At 34.1% G+C, this 16214-nt stretch overlaps 2 protein-coding genes across 2 annotated transcripts; both read right to left on the bottom strand.

Moving 5' to 3' along the window:
- Window positions 1–375: 375 nt before the first annotated feature.
- LOC130446841 (coiled-coil domain-containing protein 96-like) lies at window positions 376–2451 on the bottom strand. The gene has a single exon (XM_056783329.1). It carries the CDS (start codon window positions 2449–2451, stop codon window positions 376–378), a length of 2076 nt encoding a protein of 691 aa, XP_056639307.1.
- Window positions 2452–4081: 1630 nt separating this feature from the next.
- Window positions 4082–15081, bottom strand: LOC130446517 (leucine-rich repeat-containing protein 15-like). Its single transcript, XM_056782828.1, has 4 exons — window positions 14947–15081; window positions 12276–12523; window positions 4430–8779; window positions 4082–4207 (listed from the first exon to the last, which is right to left on the bottom strand). The coding sequence occupies exons 1-3, from the start codon at window positions 15069–15071 to the stop codon at window positions 8088–8090; spliced, it is 1065 nt and encodes a 354-aa protein (XP_056638806.1). The 5' UTR covers window positions 15072–15081; the 3' UTR covers window positions 4082–4207; window positions 4430–8087.
- Window positions 15082–16214: the final 1133 nt, after the last annotated feature.

Raw genomic sequence — 16214 nt, 5'->3', positions numbered from 1 at the left:
AACGGTATACTGAATCTTTGACCGATGATAAGTAATTATCTTCAACTGGCAGTCATCTTGGACGTATTACATGCGGCTATTTATGTTTTTCACTTTGATATCAAGTTTCCTATAGTCCGTTGTATCCAATTGGTTTTCTTATAGTCACTTGACCACTTTATGAAAAAAATTATCCATCACACTCATAACGCAACGTAAAATAATGATAGAAGAAGCATATGGAGAAGACGAATTTTACGATTAAACAGTCTGAAATATTGGAAAGTGATAGTTATTGAAAACTCCGGTCAGAGGCTCGATCATTTATTTTACTTAAAAACTAACAACTACATTGTATTTTATGTAGAAGAAAACGATTTTTCACTCATTACGTGACTAATCTTGCTTGTTTAAGTTAATTCTAGTTACGGTGGGCTGAAATTGTTCGAAATAATGATGATCCATCACACCTTCAGGTAGAATGGGATTAAAAGTAGTTGGTTCTTCTTTACTCAGTCTTTTCCGGAAACTTTTTATACGCTTTTTATCTTTCTGTATGGTTTTCTTTGTAGAAGATTCCATACGTTCTTCGATTAATTTACGTATGCGCCTGATTTTTTTAATATTAGAGCCGCATTCGGTGGTTAAACTTTTCAGCTGCTCTTTAAGTATATTCACTTCTTGTGAACAACGCTCCATATCTTTGAGTAATACTCGTTCTGTTAGTAGACCTGAGTCTTCTTGTAATTTAACGAGCATTGTACGATACGCGTCTCTTTCTTTTTTTGAATGCATTAGACGCGATCTTACTTCTTCCACATTGGATTCAACAGACTTTAGGAGATCTTTCAAGTCCATTATGTCAGAATCGAAAGCTGCTATTTTTTCTTTGAGGTGAGCAAGGATTTGTATAGTATCGTTATTTCTACATCTCAATGCAGTCAGCTCGGCTAATTTCTCTTCAATTTTGTCGGAAAATATTTTATTGTCGTCTCTCAATTTCTCGAAATCGTGTAAACGATGCTCTTCATCAACTGTATTTATAGATTGTATTGCTGATTCTTTTTCTGTAACCAATCGTTTCAGTTGTAAAAATACTAATCTCATAGAAGTTAATTTTTCCAAGTTTGTTTTTTGTCGATTCAGATATTGTAGAACGAGTTTTTCGGGAATTTCAGTACCTGTTTTATTATAAATTAGACCAAGGCCTACATCTTTTTCTTTTTTTTGAAAATCGTGGAATAATTCTTCCAAAAATTTACTTCTACGCTCTATTGCATCTCTAAGAGTTTGCATTTGTGTATCTGTTGTGTTTCGTTTGGCATTATCGTGTTTAATAACATTTGAATACTCTTCTAAACGCTGGTGGTATAGGTTTTTGTTTTCGAAACCATGTCCAGAATCTTTCCAAGCATAATCCATATTTTTTCTTCTAAAATATATGGCGATTTTTCTTTGGAGAATGTTATTTTCTATTGTACGTGCCGAAATTTCTTGTTTAAGTTTCGCATGTTTTTCGTAATAATCGTGTCTAGATATCTGTTCACCTATTTCTCTTTTGGGCTCTTCTTCTTCTAATTTTTCTTCCTCTTCTTCCGACTCATCAGTATCTGTATATTCTAAAAGACTTAACCATGCAGTTTTATCTTCGACTATGCTACTTTCTTTAAAATCACCACTAACTCTCTTGGTACCCTCAATTCCTAATCTCGGAAAGGCGTCATAGTTGACACTACTTCTGAATATTTTATTACCTTTACCTTCTGGAGTTATTGAAAAACGAAAAGAAATACTTTTTCTGTTAAAAAAACTTTTCCTCTTATCATCAACCAGAGTTACTCTTCTACTACTGGCCTTAACATTATCTGGTAAGTTTATTTTTTCTATTTTCTCTAATTTTTCAGATGCACGGGTGATTTTTTCCTCTTTTTCAACTACTTCAACGGCTAAATCTGTTAATTCTTCTTCAATTATTGCTGCGTCAACTTTATTTATTAAAGGTTCCGCATCGTCGAAAAAATCGCCATAAGGTAAAGGTTCGGTTTTCTCAGTTATGAATTCGGAATATTTTTCAGTTTTGTCCTCTAGTGTCGATTTTGGCTCAGTTTGGGTCTCCAATTCTGAATCTAACATACTTTTTCGCTCATTTTGATCATCTTGTGTATCGATTTTTTCACCCGACAGAGTTTCTTGCTCATTTGATGTTTCAATTTTTGAATCCGGCACAGGTTCTTGCTCGTTTGCAGTACCAATTTTCGAATCTGATATAGCTTCTACCTCATTTAGATCACCAGCTTTTGAATCCGTAGTTTCTTGCTCATTCGGATCACCTATTTTTGAATCTGTAGTTTCCTCCTCATTTGGTGTACCGATTTTCGAAACCGACTCAGTTTCTTGCTCATTTGGCGTATTAATTTTCGAATCCGATTTAGTTTCTTCCTCATGTGGATTATCGAGTTTTTGATCGGACATTATCGAACAGAAAAAAATATATATTTATAAATACAAAAATTAAAGATTGATGTAAATATCAGGGTATAAATGTCATGAATGACTTAAAATCAAAGAATATATATATGATTAGAAAAGTCAGTCAAAAATTACAAACAGTAATACATATAATTATTAAAATCTGCCGTAGATGTAAAGATGGTTTCATTTAGGTATGGTATCGGTAAACAAAACATCGATGTTTGCCATCGATGTTTTTACATTTAATAAACATCTATGGTTGATAATCATTCTAAGAAAATCATGGATGTTTTAAAACATCCATGTTTTTTGGAGTTTACTCCTTAAGAATCGATTTGCATATATAAGGGGCCCGGTATGAGAAAAATGTGGGGAGTAAAATCTATCGATGAATGACCTCGTTACGTTTTTGGTCGCACCCTATGATGCGCAACTTTCTAATTGTCAGTGTCAACATAATTATATTGCTGTCATTGTGAAGTTTTATTATAATTGTATTTCGCTAAAGTGAACTGAAAGTATTTTCAAATAACTATGGCAGAAAGAGGTGTAGGTGGTATTGCCGGAACATCTAACAAACACGTGGTTGCAAGGTACGTTATAATTCGTGTATTATATGTATGAGCATGTGCATTTTGTATTTATTAAATATTTTAATAATTATCGATGTAGTTCATATAAATATATATTTGAAAACAACACATAAAATTAGATAATCAACCCAAAATGAATTATCCAGTGCATCCACATAAAATAGAAAATTTCTAACCTAACCAAAAATTAATTTTTTTGTCGATGTCTATAAATTCTTCCAAGTTATTATGATTTATTTTATAAATAATTTTTAAATATTAACAACTGTAGTCAATAATTCGATAATATTATCAGAAAAATCGACAATATTTTTTCATTATAATAATGTTTTTATATAATTTTATTTCGAAAAGTTATTTTTTAGCTTATTTAAATAATTTTCATGTAATATTTATTATTGTATGTCAAAGATTTAGTGACATAATTGTCTTTTTATAACCATTTTTGTTAATTATTTAAATAATATTATATTTTAAATACCAAATTAATTATAATAATTTAAAAAAAATGTTTTAAAAACCTTTTTTTATCAATTTTAACAAGTCGGTTTAAATTTTTATAATTATGCATTTATAAATTTTCTAATGTTTTTTTATATTTTTTGACTAGGAAAAAATCTAAACCTCCAAAAAGTCCAGCCGAGAGACAGCGAGCTTACAGATTAAAAAAAAATTAATGAAGGAAGCCCAAAATATTCTGGGAATCGACCAATCTTTTTTAAGTTAAATAAACTCTTTTTGCGTCTGATTAGACTATCGAACTTGAGTTGTGTGTCGGAGCTGACACGCACAATTTTTTTTTTCGTAAAAGAGCAAAAAAGTAATAAAAAAGAAATGTTCTAAATTAACTGATTTCTCTGTTTGTAAATTAAGTGATTTTGCGTAATAGCTTCATTGGTAAAGAAAATCCTGAAATTAATTTTTAAAGTCGAAAACGAAATCTAGTTATTTTTAATGTGTATTTAGCTGTATTACCTAATTAGAAATCATCTGTAATTTTTCACTCATTATTACACAAAAATAATTAGGAGAAAAACAAGGTTATGAGCTTCAAAACAAACTTTATTAAAAAGAAATAAATTTTACAATTTAAGTTGTAATCATAATTAAAAACAAAAAAAAAACAATTAATCAATTAATATTTAAAGATAAAAATTTTAAGGCTCGCAGCCATATCCTTTGAGAGGCGATTTCTGAGAGAGTTCAAAATCAGACCTGCTTGGGAGAATGGATACTCAGATGGATCATTTTCCAAGAAACCAGAGGGTTCTGCTGAATCTTTTCGTTTGGGGAATTTAAGTATAACGACAGTTCTTCGGGCATTGATTTATCTATCGATTGTTTCTGATCTGAATTCACTCCAAACGTACACCTGTTCCACAAACAAAAAAAAACAATTAATCAATTAATATTTAAAGATAAAAATTTTAAGGCTCGCAGCCATATCCTTTGAGAGGCGATTTCTGAGAGAGTTCAAAATCAGACCTGCTTGGGAGAATGGATACTCAGATGGATCATTTTCCAAGAAACCAGAGGGTTCTGCTGAATCTTTTCGTTTGGGGAATTTAAGTATAACGACAGTTCTTCGGGCATTGATTTATCTATCGATTGTTTCTGATCTGAATTCACTCCAAACGTACACCTGTTCCACAAACTTCTTTATTTATGGGAGGGGATTCAAATAATGAAATAATTAGTCTTGGTAAATTTGAAATATATTAATTGAAGTAGCTTTTCAACAACTAGGAGTTATTGAAATTACCAAAACATCGATGTTTATTTGAAACCATCGATAACAGCAAAACATCGAAAGAAAATCATCGATTGAAGAAACATCGATATTTTCGTGAAACCATCGATGTTTAGATAACATCAAACCATCGATAACCATACCCAAGGTTAGGTTATATGAAACAAAGAGGTTACGTTGATCATTAAAACTCTATAGCGCCATGTGACATTCCCGTCACAAGCCATTTGAAATTTAAATATTATTTCGAACCCATTTCGAGTGAGATAACTATAACAAACCGACTTAGTTTAAAACAAATCATGTAGATGACGTTAGTGCTATGTGAAAGTAGTTGTTTGTCAATCACGTGGTCTCCACTACCTACTTACTACCTATAAATGAATAAAACTCTGTGAAAAAGAGAGAAAGACAATAAATAATGTATACAAACATATAATTTTTGATGTATTGTAGATTTTTATTTATATTAATGCCTTTGAAGAGTTTGACTGTCTTAATTGTTTGTACCTTGGCTCATGGTTCATTTTCTTACTTCTAGAATGACTTTTTCGGGTTGACAAAAAAGCCAAAAAATTGACTGATATCACAAAGACCTTGTGAACCTTGACTGGCTTACATAATGTAGTACGGACCAATGAATCTGATCTTCGTATCCAGATTCTTCGTACGGACAAATAAATTTCCAAAAAAGAGGTTATTCTGTTGTTGATGTCAACGGTATGGATGTGGTAACCGTAGCTTGAAAATATGAGAATATAAGACTTGAATATGGCAAAACCATGGCTTCTTCACACAAGAATTCATAAAGCTAAGGGTTTGCAGGAAAAACATTTGAACTCGTCTGATGCTTGACTTGACATTGCTACAACTTGAAGATGAAGAACCGTAGATATATCGAAATCAACCTTCAATTATAATTACATAAGAGACCAGCACTACAAGTTCCTTAAGTTGCAATCGGACAAGATCAGATCGGACACTGGTCTTTTTGGAAAAAAAATACGCTGCAAATTTCCCAAATACTTTGATGTCTTGCAAACAATTTACGAAAAGTAATGCGTTTATTTAATTTATTTATTTCAATTAACATTTTTCTCTCCTTATTTTTAAAATTTGATATCTTGCGCACCTGGGGAAGCACTAGAAAATCAAATTAGTACCAGCAGTTGCCGTTTATCGAACTTCCTTGGACCTTCATACATCGCAATTCAAAATCTTTAGGTAAGATTGATAAAACTTGTCGAATAGTGCCACAAGAATTAACCGAAATTAATGCGAAACGTCCAGTAGAGGTACGTGCCTTGTCGAAAGATGTTGATTTCAATAGACGCATTATTACTTGCGATTGAAAATAGATTGATCTAACACCCCAGACATGGAAAATCAGTGGCTAGATAAAATATAACTACCAGAAACCATCGCAAAGAGTGTCGACTCGAAACAAAACGAAACAAAAGTCTTGTTGTGTGTCTGGTGAAAATATCGAGGTTTAGTGTACTTACTGTATATAGTGAGCAGCCGATGATATCCACATTTAATTAACCGAATGCTAAACCACATACTATGGATGTTAAGCGGAATAAGTGCGGAGAAATTGGTGGTATTGAATTTTTACCACCACTTAGTCCATGCCTTGCACCGTCACATAACTATTTATTCAGATCCATCGCGAAATTATTGCGTGAGAAAAAATTTGAATCAAAAAGAGATGTTGAAAATGCCGTCTTAAGAATGGTTTTACTAAGGTCTCGAGGGGATTGCTGAACGTTGAGTTAACACCATAGAATTCGATAGGATATATTTCAATATATTATCTGGAAAGTGCTCCCACTCATGGATTGATTTGTAAAAAGATTATTTGTGCGATATTTTCATTTACATCTAGTCGTGCTATGAGAATGAAAACATAAATTAATTCACTGACGAAGCTAACAGATTGATCATTTTAACAGTACAGACCAATATCTCAGCTTTTCCTCGTTTTTGTTTCATGTAATTAATAATCTGAGAAGAAGACATTGAAATCGAATACTTAGATATAATTCATATATTTAATAACCTGCAGGTCTTCTGAACGTCCTCATATTAACGAGAGAGGACTGGGAAGAGAACCCAGGAACAGTAAGTAACTCAATTTTCACGGACGGCTCCGTAAAAGACGAACGGACGGTAGCGGGAGTATACTCCGAAGTTCTGGGAATAAGGGAATCCTTGAGGCTTAGAAATGGCGGCAACATAATGCAAGCCGAGCTGCGGGCAATAAAACTAGCCGCGGAACTAATCCGTGAAGCAGAAATGAAACGGTGCGTGACATCACAATCTACACGGATAGCCAAGCGGCTCTGAGATCATTATCGTCTACGGCAGTGAGATCTAGATCAGTGGTGAGCTGCCGCGAAGCTCTGTCAAGTATTCGTGACCGAAAGGTTAGACTTTGCTGGATACCTGGACACAGCAATGTAGAAGGGAATCAAATAGCAGACTAACTAGCTAAATTGGGAACGACCAGGAGCGGGGACGAAGCGATGGGCTTGCCACTACCACCGATCAAATTGATGAGAGACACGATAGATAGAATATTAGAGGGAGAGCACGGCAAGAGATGAAATAATAGAGATGACTGTGCCATCTCACGCTCCTTGTGGCCGGTGCTACAGAAGAGGAAGACAACAGAACTGTTAGGCTATGGGAAAGCCTAGCAGTGATTACCGATCACTGCACAGTAGGCTTTAAACTCAGGAAAATAGGTATCAGAACCGACGATCTCTGTGCAGAATGCAGTGAAGAGGAAGAGACAATGCATGCATGGGGAGTGAAGCATTGGAATGTCTGGAAGAAGCAGCGGAGCTGGGTGTTCAGGACCTGAAACCTGAAAAAGCTTGTAAAGGGGACAAGGACCTGGCAACGGACGAGATAGGGAAGGGTAGTGAAATGGTGCTGACTGAAAAGTCGGCAAGAGCATCACAATGAGCCTAAGGCTTTCGAGTGAATCTCGGCTGAAAAGTGGAGATCACCCTGTTAACCTAACCTAACTTAACCTAACCTAACTTGCAGGTCTTAAAAAATTATTTAGGGGCTGCAAGGTTGAAGTGAAGTGAGTTGATTTGCAGTCAAATACTCGTATTCAAAAAATTATAATTTTTAGGCAAACAAGCAAGTCATACTAAAGCAGAATATTTCTATTGATAAATAGAAAATTTTTTTATGACAATATTTTACCAATATATTTAAATGGTTATTTCTATCTATTTTGAAACAACCATAGTGTTTAGTGTGTGTGCTTTCGTATATCATTGATACCCAATGCATTCTCTATCAACATCTTGCAATTTATCTATGATACTATAAAACTGTACAATGCCTCTATTACTTTGAGGAAATCCGCATACGTCATTTACAATACAAATCGGTAAATGATCTAGCTTGCAATTATCGGCCGGCACAACTTTAACCCTTTTATTAAACAACAAATTATATAATTTATTTAAACAAGGACATATCCATGGATTGCGACTGAGTGAAATTTCTTTAAGTTTCAACTTTCCAAAAATATCAATTGGTATATCGTTAAAGCGATTGGAAGCCAAATTCATACTGTTTATCGATATTCTATCACCAAATACATCGACATTAATTGTTGTTAAAACATTACTGCGCAAATTTAAAACTTGTAGCGACGATAATTTTCTAAAGGCACCGGAACCTATGGCGGATATTTTGTTATGTTCGAAGTTAAGTTCTTTCAGTACAGGCATTCCGTCAAATGCTCGTTTCGGTACAGCTGTAATGACGTTGAAAGAAAAATCCAGTTTCTCGATATAAGGTGAATGAGCGAACCAAACGCTTTTCCATATTGAGAAATTGTTGTGACTAAAATTTACTTCGGTTACCGTCATATTTGATAGAGCTTCATCGGTAATGTAACTTATTTGGTTGTTGTTCAGTCTTAGAACCTTGATTGTGTCAAATACGTCAAATATACCTGCAACAATGGAAAAAATACTTTTTCTAAAAATATGTTTCCAGAAGGCCACTAAAATTTCAGCACGGAAACGAACGAACGGCATAATCGTGTGAAAAGAGAAATCTGATTGGCCGATGCGACGGATGTGTGTTTTTATTTTGCATAAGAAGTGGTTGGAAAGAAATTATGACAATATGTGACACAAAAGGTTACAGGAATATTGCAAATTAGATTTGATTAAATTGTCAATAATAACACCTATGAAGTTAAAGAGATTAAACAATTCAAAGTCAGTATCGGATGTGATTATTTCTTTGAGTGGTATCATTTAAAATGTGCTGACTAAGAAAACAAAAGAAAAGTTAAGGATGTGCACTCATTGTAGAAAGAAGATAAACGAAAACTGAATATTTATAATTAAATTAGCTCATTTATTTATATTTAACTGTTTGCAGAGAATTAACTTTCATCAGCCATCGTACTTAGTTCTTGTTGACTATGTTAATCCCTGTAAATAGTCCGGGAAGTGATTTAGTACGGTACGAGATGGTATTTATGGACGAGGCAACGAAGTAGCCGAGTCAACAATATCTAATAATAACTTCACGGATGGTCTAAATACTCGATGGTCAAATCAATGATTATGGTTAATGAGAAAGTCAACATTTCCCGTTATAGCTTTTTCTAAAAAAGTGAAGACTACCATCCAAACCAGTCGAAGGTCCTAACAAAAGAAGAACTAGAAACATTCATGAGAAACGCCACACACAAAGACTATTTACTGGTAAAAGTTATGGCAATAATTGGCATTGCCGGAGTTTGTCTAAGGGAAGACATTTATAAGAAGTAGATGATACTGGTAGGGGATACAGTTAGTGGTTCGTATTAATCACACAAAAACACATGTTCGACAGGTTTTTACTGTGATCAACAGCTATGCAGTGCAAAATTTGGATGTTCAGAAAATATAAAAATTTGCGATAACACCTTTCACTACAAGCACTTTCGGTAGGCTACAGACAAGGAAATGCGTAGGTCAAAGAGCTGGAATACACACTGTTGGCGGGGCACTTAAAAAAATTGCTGAATTCCTCAATCTTGAGCATCTAGAAAAGTACACCGAACATTGCTTCAGAAGGACTTCGTCAAAGCCAATGCTAACGCGGTGGCTGAAAAATATATGGAAGAATCCGTCGAGAGCAAAAAGAAAATAGCAAGAATGATACAAGGGTCACCCCCTTGATACAAGGGGGTGAAACTTTTGTAAAAGTGTTGAACCAAAACCACACATCTTCTGGCATAATTGAAAGTGTAGAAGAAGAAGAAGAATCTAGTGATTCCTACAATGTTTCTTGTAACAGTAGTTGCATCACTACTGTTAACATTGAAAAATTAGAATGAAAGTTTAGTTATTGATGTTAATTAATTTTTTATTTCTAATTATTTTAAACGGGTTTGGGAGAATTTAAGAGTACAAGGATAAATTAGACTTTGCAATACATTATGAAAAAAAGTATATTTCTAAATTAGGTTAGGTTAGTTTGTTCGTATGATTAAGTTTTTTTAGTCATCCGGTTACCAGACGACATACAAACAGATCGATGATTAGCGATGTCTACATTTCCACACAATGGCATTTTAAATTTGGCTTTTGAACCGCTGACAAGAGCGAATTTGAGACAATTGTATAATTTTCTGTAAGTTATGAATGTGTTTTCCTGTGGTAGTCGGAAAAATATCGTGTAAAAAATGTTCAAAATTAAAGCCTATAGCTCGTTGCTCAAATCTACAAACGCAAGTGAAATCTTCCATTTCCAACACTTGTTGTACAATATACGAGGCATATTTTTTAAGTAAGTACCGTTTTGGAATTAAAAAAAGAAGTGCGAAGATATCGCAATAAGCCTGTACCTTAATCTACCTACTTTTCTACATAATTTCCGTGAATATTGAGGCACTTGTCATAACGTGGCACCAGTTTTTGAATACCCTCCTCATAAAATTCTGCCGCCTGACTTCTTGTTAACCACTGTATCTCAACTGTTTTGACTTCGTTATCGTCTTGAAGACGCTGACCACCCAGGTGTTTCTTCAAATGGTAGTCGCTGGGCACCAGATCAGGGCTGTAGGGAGGATGATTTAGAGTTTCCCATTGAAAAGATTTGATGAGATCTTTGGTCCGATTAGCCACATGTGGACGGGCATTGTCATGCAGCAAAGCGATACCCTTACTCAACTTGCCACGTCTTTTGTTCTGGATTGCACGACGCAGATTGTTCAATGTCTCACAATAAGACCCTGCAGTGATTGTCTCATTACGAGGCCAAAACTCTACTAGCAATACTCCTTTTCTGTCTCAAAAAACTATGCACATGATTTTCCGTGCAGAAATTGTTTGCTTAAACTTCACTATTTTGGGTGATGATGAATGTCATCATTCCATGGATTGTTGTTTCGATTCTGGTGTGACGTAAGCCACTAATGTTTCGTCACCAGTAACAATTTGGTCTAAAAAATCTTCACCTTCATTGTGGTACCGCTCAAGGAAAGTCAACATATTGCCTAAACGTTGGAACCCAACGTGAAAACAATTTCCGGTATTTCAAGTACTCGGTCACAATGCGATACAACCACGTCCACTTTCTGCACCAAATCTTCATTAACTACCGAAGGACGACCACTCCGTTCTTCATCATGCACATTTGTGCGACCATCTTCAAATGTTCTCACCCATTTCCTTACCATTCCATCACTCATAATGATTTGTCCGTAAACTTGACAGATCTCAAGATGAATATCGATCGGTTTTACGGAGGCATCTTAAACACTCAGTAAACAACGTACACATTGAAGAATCAGACTGTAATGGCGTCAGTGCGTAGACAAGAGATGTAGGTAACCAGCGCGCATGTGCGGAACGCCGACCTTGGGGTTGCGGCGGCGGAATCGCAGAAGGGTACTTATTTAAAAAATATGTATAAATCACCCTCACTCTGGGCTTTCTATTTCATCTTTAAAAGTACCCTGGATATTCACAAAAAATCCTTCTAGAAAATGATATAAGCTGTAAACTGTTTCTAAAACCAAAGAAAGTCCATACTACACCTGAATTGAATACATTTAAAGAAGCAAAATATCCATTTCTTTTGACCAAAGCAAGTCATCAAAAATGAAATTTTAAAATATTTTGACAAAAAGCTTGATATGATTCTAAAACTGAAAAATCTTGAATTTTACATGGTTCTTTCATTTCATCGAAAACAACCGTGATTGCCAAAGCTTAGATCGATGTCAAGATAGATAACAAGCTGGAATGAGGAAAAACATTGTGAAAGTCGTTGACTAAAACAGCAGTATAATTTAAATCATTAAAAATTTTACGAGTACTACTGCCAATTTCACAAAGTTTTGATATCTAGATATAACAAATCAATTTTCAGGGAAATTATTTGGAACCTGCATAACTGGAATGTATTCTTCGGTATCAAAATTGGTTGTAATCTGTTATACTCACCTCCAGTAATTTTTTTAATAGGATTGTGCGTAATTTCAACATGTCTGATGACTGGTAAATTTCTTAGAGCTCCTTGTGCTATTGACTCGATTTGACAATCTTCAAATACCAAAGTATCCAATTTGATCAAATGCTTCACGTAATCTTTGCCCAATTTGGAAATGTTTTGATGTCTAATACGAATCTCCTTGACTGTTATACCATTAAGATTTGATCTTTGTATGCATCCATTCAAAGTTATATTAGACCTGAACAAAGAGAGACAAGTAAATGACCAAGAGTCACTTTTGTTGGAAAGAAAGAGTCTGCTCCATAAAGTAATTGAATTGGATATTTGTTGATTCATTTTCTTCGCTCAGTATTAAAAAAAATTACTGGTTGATATACTAATATATAACTCAAAGGTGTGAATATCTCACACAAAACTTGCAAAATTCTTTTTTTATTTCCTGTTGAGCATTGGTATTTTTTTTCAATCATCTGGAGGATTGTAGTAGTTTTGTATTGAAGGAGTGAAATGGTTGTTTTTTTGGCTTCTCGTCAAATTCTGCGACACAATAGGTTGTCTTGAAGAAATAGCAAAATAAAAAACTTTATTATGTGTTGTAATTGCTTATAAATGAATTATTAAAGAGAAAAAAGAAGAGAAGTAGTTGGTAATGAAAACTAGAAGTATCCAGATTATGATCATTAAGAGGGAACACAATGGATTAGTGTACGACAACTTTAAATACCAAAAAATTACGGTGACGAGGGAGAAGTTCTAGATTCAACGATATCAAAGGGAAGTGAACAATTTTAAGTATTGAATCTGTATAAAAAAACAAAACCAACAGTGATTTAACGGAGCGAAACGAGAATTCTTATCAAAGCAGAGTAAAGGAGGTTAGATATATTTGGGTAAGGAGTATACTAGGGACTGAAAATGAGGGAGAATTATGGCTGACAAGAACAACTAACAATAAATGAAATTTATGATAAAATATGAAATAATAGAGTGGATAGGTAACACTCAGAGAAAGCTAGATTTCAGAGCAACAAAAAAATGATATAGAAGAAAAAAAAACAAGACCAAGGAAAAGGTGGTTCACAGAATTGGTAGAAGATCTAAAAGACAGAGGAACCAAGCACTAGAAACGAATGCAAAAAATAGGAAAGAGTGAAAGGGAATCACTTTCAAGCTATGAGCCTAAAAGGTCTGTGTGTATAGAAATAAAGAGAGAAAGAAAGATGAAATGATTTGTCTTCTTCTTCTTCTTCTTCCTGCTGTGTATAGGCATCATTGCCTCTGTTCAGTCACCTGGGAGGTTGTCACTCCATCTTTTCCTAGGTCTTCCAAGGCTTCTTTGTCCTGCTGGTGATTTGTCCCTTGATATTTTCACAATTTTCTATCCAGTACCCAGTCATTGATGTTATCTATCCCGCATATTCGTCTTATGTTTTCACTCCTTTCTCTATCCAGTAGTGTTCTTCCCGCTATTCTTCGAACTATTTTCATTTCTGTAGTCTCCAATATCCGTTTCGTTTTATAGGTCTCAGGTCGGGTCTCTGCTGTATAGGATAATATAGGTCTGATGTATTTATTTCGCCAGATTGTGTCATTTAGATATGCTGTTGCCCTTGAGGCTCTTGTAGCTTGGTTTCTTACTTCCGTCTCCACGTCCCCGTGTCCAGATATTTCGATTCCCAGATATTTAAATTTCATTCATCATTCATTCATAATTCATCACCACAAGCTTACATCTGATCGGTGTCTTGGAAGTAACCATTGATTTTGTCTTTGCCGCTGATATTATCATATTGAACTTTTCTGCTGTTTTGTTAAATTGGTACAGTAGCCTTTGCAGATCGTCCTCGTTGTCCGCCAACAGTACCGCATCGTCTGCATAGCACAGGATTTTGACTTCTTTATTTCCCATTTTGTATCCTCTTAGTTTGCGTACTTGTTTTATGATTTCATCCATCACTATGTTAAATAGAAGCGGACTGAGAGAGTCCCTTTGCCGAAAAAAGCTCATAGACCCACAAATTTGCCTCTGAATAGGAAATGATTTGTGGCAGTATTTAAAGAAGATAGATTTATAAATTGGAAAAGAAACATGCATAAATGTCTATAACTTGGAATTTCTAAATAGTAAATGGCTGATATAGGTTTGTCAGATTATTTTCATATTTATCAAGTATATCGATCAAGCAGTAGGTTGAAAATTGTATTTGGAATACCTAAAAAATACTTTTCAATATCGATGGGATGATATTTCAACCACAACATGCTAAGCACTCAGAGTATTTGCTTCATTTTAGTTATTTCTGACATTTTGCTTGTAAACATAGACATTTTTTCATCTTTTTGTCATTGATTTCGAAAATAAAACTAAGCTTAAAATGAATAATTTCTGTAACTACACAGATAATAAGAACAAGAAATCCTTCTCATATTATGTCCCCAAATAAAATTGGACATATCTTATACATTTCACAACAAAACTTTATTCAAGTTACAGAATTTGTACCAACTAAACTTCCAACTAAGTTTAAAATTTATTATTTCATCTTCTTTTTCAAGAACTGTCATAGTTTATAGTGTCTACCAATTAAAAAAACATATTCTTGAAAATCATCTCATGTTAGGGTATAATACTTATTATTATTTCCTCTTCCACCTACTTACCACTCTCCATCTTTATCTTCCACTTCAATAGACACATTTTGTATAATTTCACTACAAGCTAAACTATATCTGAACAATGTTCCCAAACATATCGTAAAAACCAGAAAAACTGTATAAGAAGTCATGTTTATCAATCGAACAGAAAATACAAATGCAGAACGAAGTCTAATATACGGTTTAATCGGCCGTACAACTTGTTTTTATCAACTGAGGTCAGTTTAATTAGCGGGAAATTTTATGATTTCATTATTTGTATTTTTATTGCATACTACTGTATTATGGAAAACACAGTTAGATACGGAATTTGTATTTTAATTAATACCAAATCAGTTTTATTATCTATTAGAATAAATTCCGAGTAATGAAAAATAATTTTATGATTATCAGGCTCTAAACTAGAGCTCTAAAGCGGCTAATAAATTTTACAAAAACAAATTAAATTTTGGTTTGTATTTTAAATACACAATAACGATATATCGTTTACTGTACGTGACACCTTGTATCATATAAATTTCTATCACCAACAGTTCAGTCTAGAATACGTTCATATTGAGAAATTCTGAATAAAATTTAGCTCCTACCAAGATATTTCCTCTTGGTTTTTTACATGTAAATCGAAAATACTTTATATACAAATATAAACCGAAATTTTTGAATAATCCCGCGAAAAATTTAATGTCGTAATAGTGGCTGCACTGGATATTAGAATGGTCTGATACGAGTTATTCAGAACAGCCGGGACCGCGTAACCTCACTTTTTAGTGTACTTATATCCATAAGGATGTACCAGTGTCTGTTGCTCAACGCATCATTATACGTTTTTTAATCAAGGATAATGTAAATTTATTGAAACTTGCTCGAGGAATTCAGCGAAGTTGTCTCTCCAAGACTCGGGTGAATAAACGGTATTCAGCTTTCTTAAAAGGCCGATGAAAAACTCATTTTGGAAGGCTGACGCAGTACCGTACACGATGAAGGATGATGATGAAGAATTGGTCATCAGCATAGGTAGTATCGACCAAATACTTTCAGCCAGTTGGCTTCAATTTAGTTCATAATGTAGTCATAATGGTATTAGCCACAAACTGTGACTATCCTAATTCGAAGCTGTACGTTAAGCTTCAAATACAATACTAACCCACTTTAGAGCAAAACTTTTTAATTCTACGATCTCCGATATCCTAATTATTCTGGTGTGACAGCACCCATAAGTCAATATGAAAAAAATATCTGCATCTTGGATTTGAATCTAAGCTCAACGAACACTA

This window comes from Diorhabda sublineata, chromosome 7 (genome assembly GCF_026230105.1).
Source record: "Diorhabda sublineata isolate icDioSubl1.1 chromosome 7, icDioSubl1.1, whole genome shotgun sequence".
Lineage (NCBI taxonomy): Eukaryota > Metazoa > Arthropoda > Insecta > Coleoptera > Chrysomelidae > Diorhabda > Diorhabda sublineata.
Note: the sequence above shows the minus strand (reverse complement) of the source record. Positions and strands in the feature narration are given on the sequence as shown.

Coding starts and splice junctions, on each gene's coding strand:
- LOC130446841 (XM_056783329.1), bottom strand. CDS start 2,451: ATGTCCGATCAAAAACTCGATAATCCACATGAGGAAGAAACTAAATCG.
- LOC130446517 (XM_056782828.1), bottom strand. CDS start 15,071: ATGACTTCTTATACAGTTTTTCTGGTTTTTACGATATGTTTGGGAACA. Junction 12,524..14,946: donor GAAGATAAAGATGGAGAGTG/GTAAGTAGGTGG, acceptor CTCTTTGTTCAG/GTCTAATATAACTTTGAATG. Junction 8,780..12,275: donor TATTAAAAAAATTACTGGAG/GTGAGTATAACA, acceptor CCATTGTTGCAG/GTATATTTGACGTATTTGAC.